The following is a 13,562-nucleotide window of genomic DNA, read 5'->3' on the forward strand; positions in this document are numbered from 1 at the left end:
TTGTGACCCCCACATAATAACCTCGCAACCCCCAGTTTGTCAAATTTTCATTTTATGTTGTTCTTATTTGCTTTGGGTGAGTTGTGTGTCAGCTAGTAGTGGAAGGTCTTCAGCAGCATAACAGTGAATTAATTGAGTAACTTGGGAAAAAGATGAGACTACATGAGGTTTTGAAGAACCTCTCAGTACAGGAAAAAAGTCAAAATAAGGGAGCTCAGAATAAATCACCAGTGGAATTGGTCTTGAGGTACTGCAATGAAATATATACAAAGTATTGATTCCATTTAACCTCTGTTGGACAACTTCTGTCAAACTGTTTTTGTTAGTCAGTTGAGAAACTGTTTATTCTTCCATTTAAATGTTATTTATAAGAACCACCTCTGTTTCTACCTAATCCACTCTGCTATACTTGTTATGTGCTTGAATCTATTGATGCTTACTATCTTAAGAGTATACGCATGTGATGTGGCCACTTCACTCCCTTACAGACCTGCTTATTTGTGGTAGAACAGCAGACTATATCCTGAGGCAATATTAGCCCTTCAGCAAAATATAACATCTTCAAAAATGTTTCTGAATCATTCAGGTCTTTTTTTGGATAAGACTTAAATGAGGCTTTCAGAGAAATTTGTTTGTTCCTCCATAGAGACAGTAACTGTCTGAAAGGTTCAAAATTACAGACTGTCTATCTGAGATCAAATTAATCTCTTCTGAAGTTCCAGGTACAATACATTCTACTCTTTTCTGTTGTCTGCAACCAAAGATGAGAAATTCCAGCGTTTCATTACAGATCCTTCCCCATGTGGTGGAGGAGACTGTCTTCGTTTATGCCCTTAAGTACTGTCTGACTTCCATGTCAGTTTTGAAAACAATTGGATCTGACGTCAGAGTCTCACACGCAAAGTTGAGAATATCTGAGAGAGAATCATTGCTATATTGCAGCGTTCACAGCTGAAGAAGAGATGGAATAGCTTAGGAAGACATTAGAATGAACTATATTTCATGCTAATCTGAAGCATTATGAAGGCGTGCTATTCAAATTATGCTCAAAGAGCAGCTAGAGATCTCCTTGATGTTAATTTAGAGAGGGATGTTGTCTCCTCTCGGAAACTGGATCACAAGCTTTTCATCATCTCTGTTGTCTTAGGTTACGCAACTGGCGAGTTACTTTGAACCCCTGATTTTAGCTGCAGTTGGTGTGGCATCCAAGATGCTAGATCATCAGCAACAGATGACTGTACTGGACCAGACAAAGACACTAGCAGAATCTGCCCTCCAGATGCTGTATGCAGCCAAAGAAGGAGGAGGAAATCCCAAGGTATAGTACATGTGTGTAATGAAATGGGAGCGGTCATTAGAAACAGTCATCTGAAATTAATCCTGCAGTGGTAGAGTGGAATCTAGAAAGTAGCAGTGGACAATAGGATTGTATGTTAATTATCAGATATTTTATTTTCTCATATGGTGACTCGCAGATAAGCCCTTCTGCAAGTTTGTTGTTTTCCTAAGAATTTAAGTCTTTGTTGTTTTCCTTTCAATTGTGAAAAATAGCAGCAAGCTAAGATTAGTAGGGGAAAACTATATTCTGACTGCTGTGTGAAGTATTATGAATAATATTCGAAGCATGCACACAGTTTTAGTTACATATGATATAGAAAAATGCTTGTATATACATTAAGCATTCATCTTTAATGTATACTAGCCTGGCTTTAACTGTCATTAATTTATTTAATTACTGCCATAATTGTCATGGACAGGCAAATAGAATTTTGTGCAGGGTTTCCAGGTATTTGACGGTTTTGCAAAGCTGTTGTAATATATAACAGTATATTAAGACCTCCAGAAAAAAGTATAGCCAATAAGTCTTTCACATATTAGATGTTAGCTGAACTGATGAGTAACTCAAAGATTTTGCCTCATTTATGTTTTTGTTAGAAGAAAAGGAATAACTTGATTATAAAATGGCTCCCCAAGTATCTGGAAAAAACCCTAAGTACTTTTTTAAGGATCAGGAAATAAAGAATACATAGTAACAGAGTCAAATATAATGTCCATTTAATTTAAAGGTGATTAGAATATAACAATGCTTGCTCAATACATGAACTAAAAAATGCCTCCAGTTTTCCAGTGTTGGAGTAACTAATTCTACAGCATGTCACTACTGATTTACAGAAGCTGACACAAACAGGATGGACACGAATTATCACTGTGTACTTTCTCTCTCTCTCTCTCTCTCATTTGGTTGAAAATATAATTTTAAAAAATCTTATTGCTTAACAAGATCCCTGAACAAAACAGTCCATGCATGTTGTGTGAAGGTGCTTCTGGGCTTAACAGGGCAGAAAGAAGGGATGGCTTGGAGATACAAGCACCAGGTTTGGAACACTTAATCACATTTTTTAATCCTGACAGGGTCAGTTCAGCCCATCCTTTTGAATAGTCAGTAAAATACTCTTTACTGTACAGGCAGTCCTCGGACTTACAACGCAATTGGTTCCTGAAAATTACATTGCAACACAGTTCAGAAGTGTCATAAGTGCCGTTGGTCGTAAGTCGAACATCATAAAGTTGAGGACTGCCTGTAGTTTATGCATGGGAGAGGGGCCCTGGGGCACAGTATGCTCAAGAGCTTAAAAGCCAGTCTTGTTGGCTTTGAGATTCCTGGGTACTGATTGCGAGAGCATATCCTTGGCCAAGATAACCTGTATTTTTACCTTCTGCCTCTGATGTTCTTTGGGTTGTGTGCTGCCTTCTTTGGTCACCTGCTTCTTTCCAGCCTCATGAAGGGTTTGCATTTTCATGCTGTGTTTTGCATATGGTTTGGGAAATATTCCAGGTAGATATTGCCTAACTGGTGCGTGTAAATTGTTTTTGAACTCTGAGGCTTTCAAATGGTGATAGGGTTGATGGGTTTAGAACAATGTATCTCATTTAGAAAGCAGTTGGGTAACTAAAACTACTTTACACATAGGCTAACACACTAATACCCATATAGAGATGGTCAGGTGCAAAAAGGTTTCCTTTGTATCTGAGCCAAAACTCATTGAAGTCAACAGAAGGATTCTCTTTGATTTCAGTGAATTCTGGTTCAGGTTCCTTATATGGAGTCCTGGCTGGGCTGGGGAGGACCGGACTCTCTCTTCCCCTGCACACAGGGGTGAGCTGGAGCCGGTTTGCACCGGTTCACAGGAACCAGTTGTTAAATTTAGAAGCGGTTTTAGAACCGCTTGTTAACTGGCTTCCCTGCGAGGGAAGCTTTGATGGGCTCTGGCCGGGAAGCCTGTAATTCCTCCTCCCGGCCGCCGGGGGGCGCTGCACTGCGCTGCGGGAGCCATGTGGGCTGCCTCTTGGCCCTGTTGCTGCTGCTCCTTGGATCTCTGGCCGTGGGGCTCCTGCTGCTGCCTGGTGAGTCCCCGGCTGCGTCCTGCTGCTCCCAGCCCCGTGTGAGTATCTGCGCCCCACCTTCCCTGCCCGCAGCCCCTGCCCATAGCCAGCCCCTGCCCGCAGCCAGCCCTTGCCCACCCCCTGCCCGCAGCCCCTGCCCGCAGCCAGCCCCCATCGCACCCCCTGCCTCCAGCTAGCCCTGCCCCACGCCCCTGTCTGCAGCCAGCCCCATGTCCACTGGTGCCCTGCAGTTCTTAGGGCAGTAACCCTGCACACCTGCTTCAATGAGGGAGGGCAGGGCGCAGCTGGGACCCCACATGTACACACCCTAGGGTGACCAGGCAGCAAGTGTGAAAAATCGGACAGGGGGTGAGGGGTAATAGGAGCCTATATAAGAAAAAGACCCAAAAATTGAGACTGTCCCTATAAAATTGGGACATCTGTTCACTCTAGCACACCTCAAGGGAGTGGCGGGGACCCACACATGTGAAACGGAGCTCATTTCTAGTTCAGCCCCATCTTTTTTAAAAAAAAACTTTAGGTAGGGTTAACATACATCTGTATTTTCCTGGACATGTCAGGCTTTTCAGTTCTTAAATCGCTTTTCAGTTCTTAAAAATTCCTCCCAGGAAAATACGGACGTATGGTAACCCTATTGGTACAAAAAATACATGCTGTGGCACATCTCTTAAATCAGAACTTTTTATAGGGAACCGGTTGTTAAGATTTTAGCAGCTCATCACTGCCTGCACAGCATCCAGGGCCGCATCAGACCTACCCCCAAGCTTCTTCCCCGGCTGTTGGAAGCGCTGCAAACTCCCTTCCCCCACCCTGTGCTTCCTGCACCCATAGGTTCTCAGCTGCAGGGGGAGGGATCACTGTACAGGAAGCTACTTCTCCATCTGCCCAACCCCCGTGCATCCAGACTCCCTCATACCCAGACCCTCCCGGCGAGCCTCACTTCCCCCCTGCACCCAGAGCCCCACTCCCCTAGTACTTGACTACCCTAACAAGCCACCTGGATCTCCACCCTACCAAGTCCCAACCAGCTGCATCTGGACCCCCTCCACTAAACCCCCCACACGCAGGCCCCCCCTCCCTGAGCCCCAACCACCTTCACCTGGATGGACCCCTCTGCAGAATCCCATTACCATTGCACCCAGAACTTTCCAACAAGCCCCTGTGCATCCAGATCTCTTCCCCCACCACCTGGATCCCCCACTGAACCTCCCGCACCCAGATTGCCCCACACAGAACCCTCTCAACCCGCACCTGGATTCCCCCCCACTAAGCCCCTCCACACTTGGATCCTGCCTTGCTGAGCCTGCCGGCCCACACCTGGTGCACCTGTCACAGAGAGGCAGGGCCCTGGGGTGTTTCTGGGGCAGGCCCGGTCCTTGTGCTGTGTCAGGGTTGGGTGCAGCCTCACTGCTGAGTCTGTGTCCTGGCGGGGAGCTGCACAGTGATCTCTCACCTCTGCGCAGCCAGTGGCCTGTGCTCCCCAGTGCCAGGCTGGAGCCTCCACATTTATTTGACAAATAAAATTTTGCAGAATTTTAAAATATTGTGTGCATAATTTTTATTTTTTTGGCGCGGAATTCCCTCAGGAGTACCATACTTCAGAAAGACCTCTCAAATGACATGGGACCAGTGTTACTTCATGGTGGGCACTAGCCTCCACAGATACTTGCCTTTTGGGTAGTGCAGAATAGGATGGGCCTTGGGTTTGCTAATACCCATTGTCTGTTGGAAGCAATGGCACCTACCTTTGTCTGTCAGGTGACCCTTTCTGGATGAATCCACAAAAGGGCATTGAGACCTGCAGAATGAGTTAATGGAGGCATCTAAATATCTCTTGAATGTTAACTTCTGGCCATTTCCAATCTGAGCTGGACTCTGAACAAAGGCATTGAGGTGAGAGCTCCCTATGGCATTCCCATTCCATGGAGCCATTCTGTCCACATATAAGTCTTCTTTCCTTGCACTGTTGAGTTTTAGGCTCTTGAGCACGCCTCTCAGAATGTTTTCTCAGTGAGACTTCAGAAGTTGACTGAGTCCAGTTGGTGTCCTCAGGTTTGTCTGCTACCAGCTCTTCTTTCAGAGAAACTGCAGTTGCACAGTTTAATCCTAACACTTTTTTGTCCCGTCTGCACTCACTCCACATTCATGCAATCTGAATTGCTCATAGTACTTCAAAAAAAAAAAAGTTCAACAACCGTATGGTATTTAAATAAATCGGATGGTGATTGTATGTTTCAGCTTATGTTATCTAAATCCCACAGTGTGTTCTAAAATTTGGTAGTCAGTGTAATTGCCTGTTGACTTGTTTCTTCTGCTGGGCTTGCTCTGATTGCCTGTTGCCTCATCTTGTTCAGTAAACACTGACTTCCTTCATTCCCGTCCTCCACTTCTTCTCGATTAATAAATTGGGCATCATTATTGACATCAAATAATGCAGTATCACAGACCTAGGATATAGGGCAGAGATGATAGGCAAATACAAATGCTGTATCCTCGATTGTTGACAATACCAAGGAACATCAGTGCTGATATTTAAGGACTCCTGCAAGAGTTAATTTAGAACTTAATGCTTAAAAAAATACTGCATTAGCTTGAGCATATCCCATGCAATGCCTCCAGATGAGCCAATACTTGCATACATAGGCTTTTATACTTCACTTTGCCACATACACACACAAGTCTATTGTGTAGCCTGGAAAAGACTTCTGATCAGTGCAGCCATTGTTTATCCTTTCTGCTGCCTGCGCTTGGCTGCTCAGGTTACGTTTGTGTAGTAGAGTGAACAAAGATGGTTCCATCTGTTCTGAAGATGCCTGACAAGGAAACCTTTTCTGAAGCTTGTTGCGTCACTGAAATGAAACACACAGGAGAAACAAATGTAATAAATAAGGAACTGCTGCCTGATGATTCATTCAAACCAAGCAGAGCTTCCAGCTTTACATTTTATATATTTTTAGTTGTTTTATATCCGTACAAGATGCAAAATCTCTTCAGTGTGCACAATACCTAGATGTTGTATCTGTCACTGAAGGTTTGCCTAAATATAGCTGAAGCACAGGAAGGAAGATGATACCAGCAAAAATGCAAAGGGAAATGGTGGAGGTTGAAGGCTGAACTACATATGCATGAAGCTCCTCACTGGACTTAACCAAATCATCTGAGCTATGCTGCTTGCGTTCAAAAATCAAACTTTGTCACCTTATTCCCTTTATGTAAAAGAAATTGCTTCATTATCTTTGGGCTGTTTGGGGGGAGTGGAGGGCTATATTTTCCCTTGAAACATTTTTACCAGTGCCATTAGCTTTCCCAGGAGTTAAGAGCGTGCATGAAGAGGAGATGAGAGCACAGTTCATTTATGCGTGCTTTGTAAGGAGGTATTGGTATTTCTGCAAGCTTCAGCTAGTATGTTTGGGTTGGGAGAGTTGAAAATTCAAGGTGTACAGGTCTCTGGAAAATATCTCAAACTGAAGAGAAGAAAAAATAATGTGGATTCAGCTGAAAGAATTGCATGGCCAAGAAGGACTAGCTCATTCCCTTTGGTCCCTGTATTAGCAGTAGATCAACAGGCATGTTGCTATGCCTCATCACAAGCATATACATTAAGCTGTTTATAATAGCGATGGGTTATGTGAATTACTCATCTGCTACACTATATTAAGTAGAGCTGGTCAAAGTAGCTGATCAGGGAGTTGTAGTCCCTTTTTTGTAGTTCACATTTTGAGTCTTTTTTGAGTTCTAACAATAATCTGGTCCAAAGCACATTCAACCTAGTTAATACTGTTTCTAGAACATGCTGAACTGTTATAACATACCTTTATTAAACCTAATAGTGAATTGCTCTCATTTTCTTCATTTGTCAGTCACATTTTTTAAAGCAGTAGATCAGGGATCTCAAACTCAAATCACCACGAGGGCCACATGAGGACTAGTACATTGGCCCGAGTGCCGCATCACTGAAACTTTTTCATACAACGATACAAAAATATAGTAAAAAATGAAAAAAATGAAGAGTAATATAGTATGCTATTAAAAGTCAATGTATTCACTTTTTTAAAACTGTAATGCGAAAAATCAGTGCTCATTTTGACAGTCATTTCATTTTTGGCCATTTAGCTGGCAGTGTTTTGCATCAACCAGAGCATCAATATTAGGTTTGATATCCTGAGATGAAACCATTCTCAGTGTTGCCTGCAAATTGTACCACTTTCCGTACAAAAAACTACACTAAGAGAATGTTAAGGCTGCACAGTTAAGCACGTGTGCCAAAATTAGGGTTGCACACACAACTTTTTCTCTGCCCCTTTGAGACTATGTGTTATCATGTAATCTTTTAATTACAGGGTCATGTACTGTTTTTCATATAATATGTACCTTTTTTTCTACACCCTTAAATTGTATAGCATCTTACAGTGATTTTTCTACTGACTTTTATTGCGTTGTCACAGTAGCCCAGTATATGCTTACTAGCAAAGGACTTGCCACTTAGCCACTCAAGTTTATGGTAAGCATGAGTGAGGGTGGGCAAATGTGTGGTGTGATGGGAAGCTGTGTTGATTTGTGCCTGGGTTGTGTTGTGCTGGGAGATTTTGGTTGATTTGTGTTGGTAGCAAATGAGGGGTGTATACTGGGATGAGGGGCTGTATTTGGACTTGCTGGTTGATTTGTTGTGTAAGTGGTTGTGCTGATATGTGAGGTAGCAGCTAGGCACAAGAATGTGGCAGTTGGGCCAAGTAATCCACCGTCTGTGACGTTTCCCTCATACAACCAATGAAATTGTAGCATGCAAATTAGCTATTGAGTAAGAGTGGTGATTGGTTGAGTTATCTCTGATATCACAATGGTCTAGTACGCTTGGCACAGCAAAGATACACACCTTTCTGTAGTTGTACACGTCAAAATAGCTGAGAACTTCAAAATTGGTTGGTAACAGACTGCAAAACCCCCACTCCACCCCTTCCATGAGGCCCCGCCCCACCCACGCCTCTTCCTACCCCCATTCCAACCCCTTCCCCAAAGTCTCCGCCCCCTCCCTGCCCTTATTCCAACCCTTTCCCCAAATCCCCACCCCGTCCCTGCCTCTTCTCCGCCTCTTCCCCTGAGCACGCTGCGTCCCCGCTCCTCCCCACTTCCTCATGGAAAGTCCTAAGCGCTGCCAAACAGCTGATTGGCAGCGGGAAGCACTGGGAGGTAGGTGGAGAAGCATGGACGCACACGCTGGGAGGAGATGGGGGAGGGGAGCTTGGCTGCCGGTGGGTGCAGAGCACCCACTAATTTTCCCTGTGGGTGCTCCAGCCCCGGCATCTATGGCAGGCCGCAGGAAATAACTCCGTGGGCTGCGAGGTTGAGACCCCTGCAGTAGATGAACCAACAGTGTTGAAGAATGAGGTTAGTAAGGAGTTTTTCTGAAATGTTTCCTGCCCTGACTATTACCTTAGGTGTTTTGAGCCAACATAATTTAAAGTGTATTGGGTCCTCTTCATCAACTCTACTTGACCTCAATGTGGCCTATACTATAAACCTTGGGTACCTTGAGCAAGGAATCATTTTTGTCCCCTTCCCTCCCTCTCTTGGTTTGAAACCTCCCCTTTTAACCGCTCATCTTCCACCTTTGGTTGAAGCGTTTCAACTTCCAGGGTGTGGGGAGTGCTCCAGGCTTTATCCCCAGCTCTCTTCTATATTTCTTTTAGCCCTCTAGGTCACCTTGTTGCTAGCTTAAGGCTTGGCTTTATCTTGGCTGTCTTCACTCTATCAACTCCTGGCTATAACTTAAACTCTCACTGAATTTCTCCTTGGTAAAAGATTTTGTGTGTGTTGCACGCTCTCTCTCTCTCACTCACCTTACCTCAAACATCTAAATTAGCTCCCAAGGCCAGAAACCTTGGAGTGATCTTTGGCTCTGGCCTTTATTCTTTCCCACATCACCCTTGACTGTACATCCCCCTGTAGGATTGTATTGGTACTAAATTCAAATTCCTCATTGATTTTTAGTGTCTCCCTAGCCATCTCTGAAAAGTAGGAGGGCAATGTTAAATTGTGTTTTAAGTTACCATGTATGTCTCCACTTTCTCTCTCAACTCAAACACAGCTATTTATTGCTCATCCTCTCACTCTACACTCACTAGTTCTAGGTTCTTCCATTTATCTCTGCACTGGTGGATGGCTCTTGTTGTGATCATTTTTAGCTAAAATGTTTGAGGTGTAGTCTTAGGAACCCCGGAAGCTAAGAACTCTTGATTGTTCTTGCTTTTACCACTGTGATGCAGGGCAAGTTACTTCATCTCTCTGCTTCACTTCTAAAACTGGGGTAATGCCTCCCTCGCAGGATATTGAGAGGATTAATGTAGTCAGTGTTTCAGCAATACTTAAAGGTGGAAAATATTACACACATGCTAAATATTTATGCATCTGAAACAAGTGAAACACTGTGGGCCAGTCTGATATCACAATGATAATAAATGTAACTGAGCAAAATCTGACCCAGAGTCACTTCCGTTGTTTGTCTTGCCTTAAAACTTCCTGTTCTCTTCAATTTATAAGTGACTGAAAAGCATGTAATCCTGCTCTGCGCTGGAGATTCTATAGAAAAACGAAATTTAGAAATGCCCACATTAAAGGAGAGCGTGTTCTCCTTCCCGTAGCATCTCTTATTTTCTTGTGTTCTTTGTGGAAAAACAAAAATGTGTTTCTACCTGGATTTTCTGTTTTCACTGATTATATGGTTCAATTGAATAGCAAACGAGCTTGTTGATGTAGACCCTAATCATATGAGCTGAGGGTTTTTTGATTACAGAACTCTGGATTAATTACCTGTGTCAAGAAAGATGGCTATGGAAGAATTTCTCAAGAGTCTTAATTCCTACCTAGTGCTTTGGTAATTGCACATGTGTGGGATGCTTTCCAAACCCAGTATGTGCAAAATGTTTTTTCTTTCTGCTTATGCTGTAATCTGATTTTCAAGTTGAGTGGTGTAAACAGGCTGTATTGAAAGAGTAGGTGCCCTACTTCCTTTCTGGCAGAGACCTTAGCAATGCAGTTTTCGGTGTCCTAAATGTTTAAAATTATCCCTGCTGAGTGGTCTCCATTGCTTTCCTCAGGTACATAATCAGTAAAGATTAAGCATGTTTGACCCATACAGCTACCATTTATGACCAGGCCTTTTCTGAACCGGTTTAAAACTGGAATGATCTGTTGCCATTCTTTAGCTTTATTTCCACTGCATTTACATGGTGATTGTTTTCCTTAATCTGTTGTCATGGAAAAGGGCTGGTTCTGTTTTAAACTACTCTGAATTTTGGGTATATTGGGTGAGTGAGGCATGCTCTTGTTTAAAGAGGCATTCTCGTTCATATGAGATTGATATGTATCATGAATCAGTCTCTTTCCTGTTTCGCTTGAAATGAGATTTTCAAAGAGGTATGGTTAAAACCACCACAAGGCGCTGCCATAATAGACTCATAGACTTTAAGGTCAGAAGGGACCATTATGATCATCTAGTCTGACCTCCTGCACAATGCAGGCCACAGAATCCCACCCACCCACTCACTCCTGTAACAAACCCCTAACCTATGTCTGAGTTATTGAAGTCCTCAGATTGTGGTTTGAAGACCTCAAGCTGCAGAGAATCCTCCAGCAAGTGACCCATGCCCCCTGCTGCAGAGGAAGGCGAAAAACCTCCAGGGCCTCTGCCAATCTGCCCTGGAGGAAAATTCCTTCCTGTAAGCATTATTTTCAGACCAAATGACTACTCCTGCACAGATGAGTTCTTAATCTCCTCTCTTACTCTCTCCTGTACAGGCATCTCACACTCATGATGCAATCACAGAGGCTGCTCAGCTGATGAAGGAGGCAGTGGATGATATAATGGTTACACTGAATGAAGCTGCCAGTGAAGTGGGCATGGTTGGAGGTATGGTAGACTCAATAGCTGAGGCCATGAGCAAGGTGAGTATTTGGTACCTAGCAACCCCAAATTACATGGAAGAAGATTAATGGTTATCCTAGATGATACTGGCAACAATTGCTTAACATTTAATGTATGTTCCATTATACCACTGAAGTAGTTCAGAGAGCCAGATGCTAAATGTTCCTTAAATGGCCAGTGCTAAGTCAGTTCAGCTTTCTGTGCTGATGGAACATGTTGTTTGATATTGATCATAAAGGCTTGAAGAGTTAAAAGTGTTTCTAAATTCTTTCACTATCCTGCATTAAACAGTAAGAGGTGGGTTGGGCGTGAATTTTAAACAAAGCCCTTGCTTTTACTCAGTTACATGGCAAACACCCAAAAAGCATTCATTCAAATTGAAAGTTTATTGATTGAACAGAAGAAAGAAAAATAAGCATTTTGTACTGAAACTGTGTTTGCGTGATTATGCAAACAAACTTAATCAGACCTTATCAAAGCCTCTCTCTCCTTTTGGAGTCAAAATATCAGTGTCTCTTATTTTCAGAGATGAAAAGGAAAAGGTTCTTTGATGAAAAGGAAAAGGTTAATTTTATTCTCAGTCCTGATCTGAAGAGCATTCACTTATCTTGTTTTTAACAAACAGATACAAGGTGAATGAGTGACAGTATAGAAAAGAGGGGGGAAATAGGCTTTGATTGATGTTTCTTGAACACTGATTAGTTACAAGTGGATGCTTTGGCTGGCAAGTCAACCATGCCACCTGCTGCTTGGACCCTGGTTAGTTACAATCTGATCAGGGCCATCATTTGGTGGCATCCTTTCTCTTTAGACAAGACAGGTTTGGTTGAATGCAGTATGATTGACTTCAGAATTTGATGCAAAGCCAGGAGAGTGCAAAATAGTGGGACAGCAAATAACACAACAAGGGGATGCAATACAGGATCCTATGTGGCTTTGCAGTGCTGGTAATTAGATATTCCCCCGAGTGGGCTGAGGACTGGATATCATGATATTATGATGACTTTCAGCACTCACGGGTGAAAACAAAGTTACTTGAGCAAGGCCAGCCTGCCTTCCTTGTGGAAGAAAGTCCTTCAGTCTGGTTTACTCCTTCTGTCTGGGGATCAGGGAAGATGCGATGAGACAAGATGAGCTGGGATGCAAAATGGGCTGCAGATGAGAGAGAGAGAATGTTTTTTTCAAAGTCTCATTTTAATAACTCAGAAAAGGGAAAAAGTGGGCGGCATAGTTCATCCACCTCATTATTTTATCCACCAATTAGACCTAATATCTATCTCACTCATTTTGTTAGATGATGTGGAGCTGGAAGTTAATGTGTTTTTAACAAGTATAATTGGATTATATTGACATGGCCTTTTTTGTTTAGATTAATCCAGTTTCTCTGTTTCATTCTCTTGCACCTGTTTAAAACATTCATTATTGTAAACAACATGACCAGTTTTCCATGGTTATTGTAATGTCTTACAAACTTACACATGCTTTTTACAGTTGAGGTTAGGGTGACTTTGTTGGTCCAGCAATCACAACAAACCCTACCATATGAAATCATAAAACTAGGAGACAGTTAGCATTAATTGAAAAATAGTACTGATGCACATGATGGAACTTGCATTTTCAATAGACACAAAATCATTCCCTTTTGTTAGCACTGGTGGGATAGGATTATTTTGGAGATCTATTCCATTGAGTGGTGTGTCGGTATTTAAGAAAACAATAAAAAATTAGAAATTTCAATTATTTGGTCTTGCAAATGAGTTAAACCCCCTTGTAAATGAGCATTGGAGTAGTAGTGGTTTAGCATTACAACATAGGTTTTTTTCCTCATTAAGTGACTCTCCCTTCTGACAACAGTCTTACACTAGGACTTGTTTTGTCTTATTTGATAAAGATAACAATATACATAACAAGTTCCTGAAATGACAAGTGATAGAAACATTTCTGATATGCAAAGAAACAAGAAAGAGTGCTCTAAAGAGGAAATAATTGTTTTCAGGTATCTCTGTGTACTGGTTGATGGCATGGTCCCAGTACCTCAGTTGGCTGGAGACATAGTGCTGGGCTGCTTGATTTAATTGCATAGAGGAGAGTCATTTTAGACTGCATCTGCTTTAAATGAAGTTAACAGCCTGTAATTTTCAGTTTTTGCTTTGATCATTTTTATCTCTGTGTGCTAAGAACTTCCTTTCTATCTGCCAGGGTTTGTATCAAGTCTTCTCTTATGAAAGTCGCCCCC

General features: G+C 42.6%; 1 protein-coding gene across 3 annotated transcripts in view; it reads left to right on the top strand.

Annotated features, from left to right (window-relative positions):
- The window catches only part of TLN2 (talin 2), a 355,208-nt gene that overhangs the window by 277,194 nt on the left and 64,452 nt on the right, over window positions 1-13,562 (top strand). For all 3 annotated transcript variants that reach the window (XM_039491188.1, XM_039491190.1, XM_039491189.1), the window contains 2 exons: window positions 1,148-1,318; window positions 11,200-11,346. In XM_039491188.1, coding sequence (XP_039347122.1) covers window positions 1,148-1,318; window positions 11,200-11,346 — 318 coding nt within the window. The remainder of the gene's footprint in view (window positions 1-1,147; window positions 1,319-11,199; window positions 11,347-13,562) is intronic.

This window comes from Mauremys reevesii, linkage group 10, assembly GCF_016161935.1.
Source record: "Mauremys reevesii isolate NIE-2019 linkage group 10, ASM1616193v1, whole genome shotgun sequence".
In the NCBI taxonomy this organism is placed as follows: Eukaryota; Metazoa; Chordata; order Testudines; family Geoemydidae; genus Mauremys; species Mauremys reevesii.